The sequence below is a fragment of the Strongylocentrotus purpuratus genome, unplaced genomic scaffold (genome assembly GCF_000002235.5).
Source record: "Strongylocentrotus purpuratus isolate Spur 01 unplaced genomic scaffold, Spur_5.0 spur5_scaffold_1, whole genome shotgun sequence".
NCBI lineage: Eukaryota > Metazoa > Echinodermata > Echinoidea > Camarodonta > Strongylocentrotidae > Strongylocentrotus > Strongylocentrotus purpuratus.
This window is the reverse complement of record NW_022145594.1, coordinates 48,740,832-48,748,995: the sequence shown is the minus strand read 5'-3', so window position 1 is coordinate 48,748,995 and position 8,164 is coordinate 48,740,832. Positions and strand designations below refer to the sequence as shown.

General features: G+C 37.1%; 1 protein-coding gene across 1 annotated transcript; it reads right to left on the bottom strand.

Annotated features, from left to right (window-relative positions):
* Positions 1-368: 368 nt before the first annotated feature.
* LOC115921187 (CUB and sushi domain-containing protein 1-like) lies at positions 369-6,079 on the bottom strand. The gene is made up of 6 exons (XM_030978411.1): positions 5,804-6,079; positions 4,128-4,328; positions 3,396-3,611; positions 2,147-2,328; positions 1,461-1,578; positions 369-641 (listed from the first exon to the last, which is right to left on the bottom strand). The coding sequence occupies exons 1-6, from the start codon at positions 5,874-5,876 to the stop codon at positions 397-399; spliced, it is 1,035 nt and encodes a 344-aa protein (XP_030834271.1). The 5' UTR covers positions 5,877-6,079; the 3' UTR covers positions 369-396.
* Between the last annotated feature and the right edge of the window lie 2,085 nt (positions 6,080-8,164).

Sequence of the window (8,164 nt, the reverse complement as noted above, 5' to 3'; positions counted from 1 at the left end):
TGTAGCGCCCTCAAGTTCTCCGAGCATGATTTTTTTATATGCGCGATTGTATCAAAACATAACACAGAAAGAACACAGAAACCTCGTTTCTATTGTAGCGATACTAGTTGTTCTAGAAACGAAAAAAACCTTAAGCTGATGAGAAAAGTCTAATTGAAGTAATTTTGATTCACAAACCACGAAATACCAGCTTTCACGTTAAAAGTCCTAAACTGCATGTAAAATGAATGATCGCGTGCACACACATTGGAAACTTTGTTTTCGCAATGTCAAAATGACACGCCGCCTTTTTGTGTAAAAATGACACAGTTTTTACTCAGATTTTGATGAGATTTCCGGCACACTTACTCTTTTACGATCAAGCATGAGTGTAATACGACAATTTCAAACGAAATGTTAGGTGCGCAGAAATAAGGCCATAATACCTGTACATACGGGAAGATCATCCGACCATTGACCCTTCTCACATGTGATTTCACTAGATCCCACCAAGCGGTAATCATCTTCACATTCGAATGAAACTGTTGCACCAGATGTAAAGATATCTCGAGGCTGCTGTCTGGAACCAAATAGTAACCTCCCGTGCTCTGGAGCCGCAGGGACGTCGCACTCAGCAGCTCTAACACGGTATGGTATGGTATCTATTTTCCAAATCATAATAAAATTTTAAAAAATGCTACAAAATTGAAAAGACAAGACTATAATAGTCAATAGCTAGGCAGCCCACTTAGCTTTATTTATATGAAAGTTAGATGGAAATTGAGCTTACAATAAAAACAAAATACAGCTATACGGTAAAGTGGAGGACAGCATTTCACTCAATAGACGTCTCTTGAGAATTGTTTCAGCCTTTAAATTGAAGGCTCCAGTCAGGTGATGTAATTAATTTTAACTGTATTATTTATATTATAAATATGTATATCATTATCATTAATGCGTTAATTCACTTCTAACAAGAAAATATATATCTATGATGACATTCCTACATGGCCACAATCTTCATTTTACTTGAGGCTCAATTCTTCTTCATGTTTATGGCATTGTTTCAGAACGTGAGATGGAGCCTTTGCAAACTAACGAACCCACATCTGTATTCATACACATCTACTCAATGTACATGTGCGTCATCAGCAATTCTGCCGTTGTTTTTTTGGTGGGCATGTGAGGGTGTATAGATTTTATTCGGTATCTTTTTTGTATAACTATCAAGTAATGACATTGTATTGAAATAATTTTTTCTTTCTTTACTTGCCCTATTTTATTCATTGAATATTATTATTATCATTATTAAATGTTATAAGGTATCGATTGACTAAAGCATAGGTGCGTGAAAATTACTCCCTTTTTCTGTTACTGTATAATAATTTTTTTATAATTCACATATTTCAGTGGAATAATTAATGATGAATGAAATAAAAAAAAAAAAAATCGCGTGGCATTTGTGATAAAGGTTAGCGTACCTTTAAACAGCACATTTACGCTGTGAAATGAAGACGACCCACTGCATGTATACATGCCAGAGAAATCAGTAGAGATAGGATACAACCGTTTTCCCTGGGATTTTGGCCAGTTCCAATGCTGAAAGATAATGAAGGGATATGAACAACTGACATTTTCCAAAACATTCCATCATATTATACTCGAGTCACATAAATTAAGGCGCTGAATCTTGAACACCGTCTCGATCATAACAAACGGCTAAAATGTATTTTAATTTGCTTATTATTCCCTCTCTGTTTAAACTTTGGGACATCCAATAGACAGACAGCCCACAGGACCGAGAATGTAGATCTTGTATGCCGTCGGTCTAGTGATCTGTGGCCTTAGTATACTTTCGCGAAGTATATCAGTATCAGTCACTTATATGGTATATGGTGGTGTGTTGTTGTGTGATCCCCATGCATTACTTCGACCATGTTGCGTGTATGTGTGTGTATTTGGATTTTACAGACGTGTATCAATCAGATATATTATTTGCGACTGGGGACCGACGTTTAAACGTCACCATCCGAAAGACAAGACTCAGTTTCGAACCTTCGTCCTCGGCTAAATCAGTTTATAACTCCGATTGTTAGCTGGATTACAGGCGAACGCCACAACGCCTAGCTGCTAACCATGAAAGCACTTTTATAGGAAGTGATGTTACCTGTAAGTCTTCGTCATTCACGAGAGGAGTTGTCAGTCGAGGAGGTCCCAACCATGCACTTGTGATGTAACAGACTACATCAAGACGCATGGGATGGCCACGATGCACGTAAACCACGATTGTCCCATTACTAGCCACCTCACGCAATGCGCCGTAGAATAAGAATTGTGTTTCAACGGGTTCTACGAAGAAGAAAAACAATCGAATCATAGATTGTTAATTATTTTTGATGAATCCTTGTTCATTTGCAACAAAAATGATTAAAGGCCCGCAGCTTGAGAGGAAATATTAACCAAAATGGTCCCTAGTTTTTCATTAAAATCCGGCCCTAGACCTAACAAATCATTAAACACCTTAGAATAACTTTGATTGTTAGACCAGGGGCCCGTTTTATAAAGAGTTACGATTGATTTGGATAAATCGCAACTCATCCAATCAATCGCAAGTTCGCTGTTTCCTATCTCTTATTGTCATAGTTGCGATTAATATCAATTCTTTATAAGACTAAGTAGTTTTAAGAGCTGGAGACCCAACTGGCAACAAATCATTCCAAGCAGCTGCCGTTTTCTAAGGTTCAATAATCTCTCTCTCTCACTCACTCTTTTATATCTTTCTCTCTCTCTCTCTGTCTGACTTTCTCACACATTCACTCAGTCTCTTTATATTATTCTCCCTCCCTCCCTCACTCAGCCCCACCTCTCTCTTTCTCTCTCTCCCACTCTATCTTTCCCTCTCTTTCTCTATCTCTCTCTTTCTCTTACTCATCCCCCTCTCTACCATGGTCTTACTCTCTTTCTCTTTCTCTCTCCCCTCTTACCCTATCTTTCCTTTTCGCTCTCTACTTCATGTTTATCTCTCTCTCACCTCTCTCTCTCTCTCTTTCTCTCTTTCATTCTCAGTCCTTTTCCTCTTCTGCTTGCTTGCCATGTTTAATTCACGTTGCACACACGGGATTTTATGTTAATCAATACACAATAAATTAAAGCGAAGATTCCACTATTAATTTTACATTCATTTTGTATAAGATTTTACTCTGGTATGAAAGGTCAAAATAGAAAAGAAAATTCTGTTTAATCAAATATTAATTGTAAGGCTTTAAAATAAAAGGAACGAATGTTGTCCGAGGAATGATACGCTTTGTTGAACCTCAGTATATAAACCAGAGAAACAAAGAGGCGATCATTGTGCCATCCTTAATATTCTTTCCTTATTTGCTCAAAAGTTTCGGTTGAAGCGCTTTAACACTCACGGCATTCTGGTTCTTCCCCGGTCCACTGTCCTCCTTCACAAGTTCGTCGTTGATCACCAATCAATCTATATTTGCCAGGGTCTCTACATCTAGCAACTAGCTGGGTGCCAACGGGTAAGGTTGAACGGGTATAGTAGCTAGTTATTGGCCTCGTCGCTTCTCCATTCACAAACTGGCGAACTGGTCCACTGTTCCTTGGTACCGAACAAGGTAGCTCTGGAGAAAAACACCACAAAATATTGTAAAACAATTTTTACAAAACAACTAATATTAATATGAGTCGAAGGGCCATAAACCTGCTCTGAATTATTTTTCTTTCTCTATGTTGATGTTGGAAGTTTGAGGAATGCAAGTAAATATTATTGTTTGCAATATTTTACGAAAGATATATTCGCAGTTCCGCTAAAGGGATTTTTTATTCTTGTTTTGGGGTGGTAATGTTTCAAAATTCATGTCCTTAGAGCCGAAAGTTAGAAAAAAAGTATGTGACATAACTTTGTATTAAAGATACCCAGTTCATATATCAACTAGATTTGGATGAAAAATATTAATTGAATTCACTCTAATATAGATTTGTTTTCCTTTAAAATGCTCTCCAAATCGAATAAAGAAAACAGCCCATTAAACCTGATTAAGCCTTGATATTATGGATATAAGTTCCAGATGTTATGTTCCTGTAATAATTTTTTTTGTTAATCCTGTTGGAAAAAAAAAAGAAAAGGAGTTGTTTACTACATCGAGGCCATGGTGGGATCCATGTTCCATTAGAGCATTGTGTCGTCACGGATTGTGCGGTTGCACCCACATTGCATATTACTGAGACTTGAACCCTAGACCCACTAGGAACACCCGCCGACGAGGTGTTACCGCTACCGCCTATGACCGTGTAGCCCCCGAAACGATCACTTTCAGGCATGCATGGCGATGAGCCAACTAGGAAGGATATAAAAAAGACACATTCATAAACAAACTTATCTCCTTCAGAGAAAATATAGGACCATGTATGTCGAAGAAGTTCCGCTTACCAGTTTCGATTTCATGGCATGTTTATACATATATTTGTGTCCGCGTCTGATAAGAATCATATCACATAGAACGGTTTGTACAGTCTCGGTGTGGAAAGAAATAAAACACAGCTTGTGTTGGATCACATACCTGAAATCACACTTGTACGGCACCATGCACACACACACACACACATAACGCACACACACACACACACACCTACACAAAAACTCACACACGCACCTGCAAACACGCACACATACACATACCTTACAACCCCCACACACACACGCACACTCACACTCTCGCGCGCGCGCACCCGCACCTACCTTACACACCCTCACACACGCACACACGCACACACACGCACACACATAGACACACACGATATACGTACTCAAGAATGTTAAGATCATTCATCATATGAAATGTGCAAATAATCCGCATTTCTCTTTATGCATTTATATACTAAACTTGTGTTTACTCGCGGGTTAATGTATTTCGTTTACATTTGCGTAAACTTAAGTAATTTGTTGGTAACTAGGAACCTCAAACAATTAAACCATAAACGATTCATGCTTTTTTAGGTTACATAAATTCCGAAAAATACTACATGCATGCAAAGTGTGCAAATACGTGGCCTAAATCAGTAGGGCCAAACGAAATAGAAGAGGTTCCCAGCAGCAACAACAAAAAAGAGCAATTTTATAATAAGCTACGATAATCAAAACAAACATCGTAGAGAAAGCCCAATCTCCCCCAGAGGCGGATACCATCGTCATTATCATCATCATCATCTAATTCTTCTGGTGTGCTTTCTTCCCCATGAACATTTAATTTAATGCTATAATAATAATGATAATAATAATAATAACACTATTTATCAAGCGCAACATATCCATCTCTAGAGGTGCTCAACGCGCATACAAATAATTTAAATTAATATTCAACTTATTTAAGATTAAAGAAATGTTAAATGTAAACTCACAATAGATCACACAACTTCATGGAGCCATGGTACATACAATGTGGCACATTGGTATTATTAGCTTTGCATGTATTGTATAAAAAGAATATTGAAATTTAACAATATGCATTGAGCATCAGGTGAGTTTTAAGCCCAGTTTTAAAAGTAAAAAAAGAGTGTTGCCGTCTGAACAGAGAAAGGTAACTTATTCTACAAAGAAGGAGCTGCTGACGCAAATGCTCTATTCCCTAATTTCTTTTGGTACGTATTTCTTTAAGCCTAATATTGTGATGTGATACATTGGAATTTTTTTTTAATAGATTGTTCAGCCAACATTTTATCAAAATGTCGGATGATCTCAAGTACACACAGTGAAGGTCTTGAATGATAATTTACCCTTTTAAAACATATAAAACAGATAAAAACATCTACTTACCGCAAACTGAAGCAAGGAATAGTTGAATATAGATCAATATTCGAACAATGTCTTCAAATCGCTTTCCTTCCATCGTGGCCAACTGGGTTGACTGCCTCGAAGTAAAATGTGAGATTATATTTTTTGTAAGTGAGACCTACTTGATGGCATCGTGCTCATCAACGTATTATGTTTATATATGCAGGGTTTAATTTCAGGATGCCATTGGCATGGATCTTTTCTGAGGTTCCGGTTCACTTTCCGATTCTTTGAGGAAGCGAAATGATAAAGTCATTAACCTGAAACCTTTCATCATCTCTATGACGCGAGAATGTAGTTATTTTAACGCGTGAACCGTCCCTATATACTTCATGCCTTCCTATGTTATGGTCTACAAACACAGACCCTACATTTGACACTCTATTACAATCATTAATGTATTTTGAGTGAAGCCTAATCCAATGCCTATGCACTAAATAATCATATATGATTGACACAAGTCTGTAAAAACCCAATACACACACACAAACTATAGGGTGCCCGGGAGCGCTTTGGGGACTGAAGTTCCCCTCACGCGGGGACCCCAACACGGACAGGAGGAAGAAAAAAAAAGATGAATGCTCCATAGAAACCGACGATTTTAGAACAAGAAGCTGTAAATAATTCGTATCTCGGCAATCTTGCTTTTACTTGATACAGAGCATCCAATTTATACATGCGATCAATAGGTACCCGGTCATAATTAATATGTAAATAAAGAAGAAATAATAACTGAATGGGTATCTATTCCAAAACTAGCGTGTCTTAGTTGACCACAATGTGATTCTTCTAGGGAACGCAGACCTAATTTAACCCCTAGTAGCATGATTAGATTAAATACGAACGGTGGGATTTTTTCAATAGATTTGAATGTGAAACACCTTTTGTATTCTCTCATGCGAATTGTAAGGGGAGTTTGTATGTGATTTAATTTGATTCGTTTTGAGCTAGTTTATTGAATTAAAAAAAAGGATATACACTCAAAATAGCAGCCGAAGGCTGAAACAAATCGAATTTACAAAAGATCGAAAATTACATTAAAGTACATTAACTTGAAAGTTGGTTGGACAAAATACATTAATATATGAGGTAATAATTACATTGCCAAAAACATAAATCAACAAGGAAATGGAAAAGGCAGGGAAATGATAAAGACAGACGAGATTTATTAAAAAAAAGAGACAAAGTAGGAATGACATTGCTAAAAAAAAGTAAACGAGGAAATAGAAAAAGACAGGGAAAATGAAAAGAAAAGACGAGATAAAGCTTGAAATAGGAGAAGAGGGAGAAATTTAGGTGAATTAATCTAAATAATTTAACATATGACAAGGAAATGCCTTCTATCATTGTTTGCATGTTCGAAAGTACTTTACACCCTGGAAAAGGCTTGGATGGGATTGTAGAGAGTAAATAGAAAAGGGAAGAGAGGAAGAGATGATTAGAATCAATCAATTTGAATCAATTAAGTTCCCTTTTCAGAAACTATACCGCATGGAGCTGTATATAACAACTCTATGCTTTACCCTCATCTAGATACTGAACAAGCGTTGATGAGTATTATCATAGAAGTAGAAGTAGAAGTAGAGTATTTACTGCGGTCTCGGTGTAGACTGCTAGCTCAGAACCTATGTTATGAATTATCATTGTTTGCATATCGGAAAGTACTTTACACCCTGGAAAAAATGCTTGGATTGAATTGTAGAGAGTAAATAGAAAAGGGAAGAGATAATTAGAATAAATCAGTTTGAATCCATTTAGTTCCCTTTTCAGAAACTGTACCGCATAGAGCTGTATATAACAACTCTATGCTTTACCCTCATCTAGATGCTGAGCAGGCGTTGATGAGTATTATCATAGAAGTAGAAGTAGAAGTAGAGTATTTACTGCGGTCTCGGTGTAGACTGCTTGCTCAGAACCTCTGTTATGAATTACGACTGACAAGTGAATGTGCCTGCAAACTACAGATGTTCCTTTATTACCTTTACAAACCCTCCATCTTCATGTTTAAACTTTTGAGACAAGCTATTCCCTGAAAACAAAAATCTTCTTTCTTCCGAAAAATATACCTCCCTACGTCTCTCTTACAATCTCAACCTCTCAATACCTTTTGTGATAAACCTCTCTCACTCTCTCTTACATTCTCTACCTCTTAATACCTTTTGTGATATACCTCTCTCCCTCTCTCTAACATTCTCTACCTGTCAATACCTTGTGTTATATACCTCTCTCTCTCTCTGTTACATTCTCTACCTCTCAATACCTTTTTTGATATACCTCTCTCCCTCTTTCTTACATTCTCTTCCTCTCAATACCTTTTGTGATATACCTCTCTCACTCTCTCTT

Bases quoted from the DNA above. Each gene is read 5' to 3' on its own strand.
- LOC115921187 (XM_030978411.1), bottom strand. From the start codon at position 5,876: ATGGAAGGAAAGCGATTTGAAGACATTGTTCGAATATTGATCTATATT. The intron at 1,579-2,146 runs GTAACATCACTT...ATTATCTTTCAG, and splicing joins TGAATGACGAAGACTTACAG to CATTGGAACTGGCCAAAATC. The intron at 642-1,460 runs GTACGCTAACCT...TTTGGAAAATAG, and splicing joins CGTAAATGTGCTGTTTAAAG to ATACCATACCATACCGTGTT.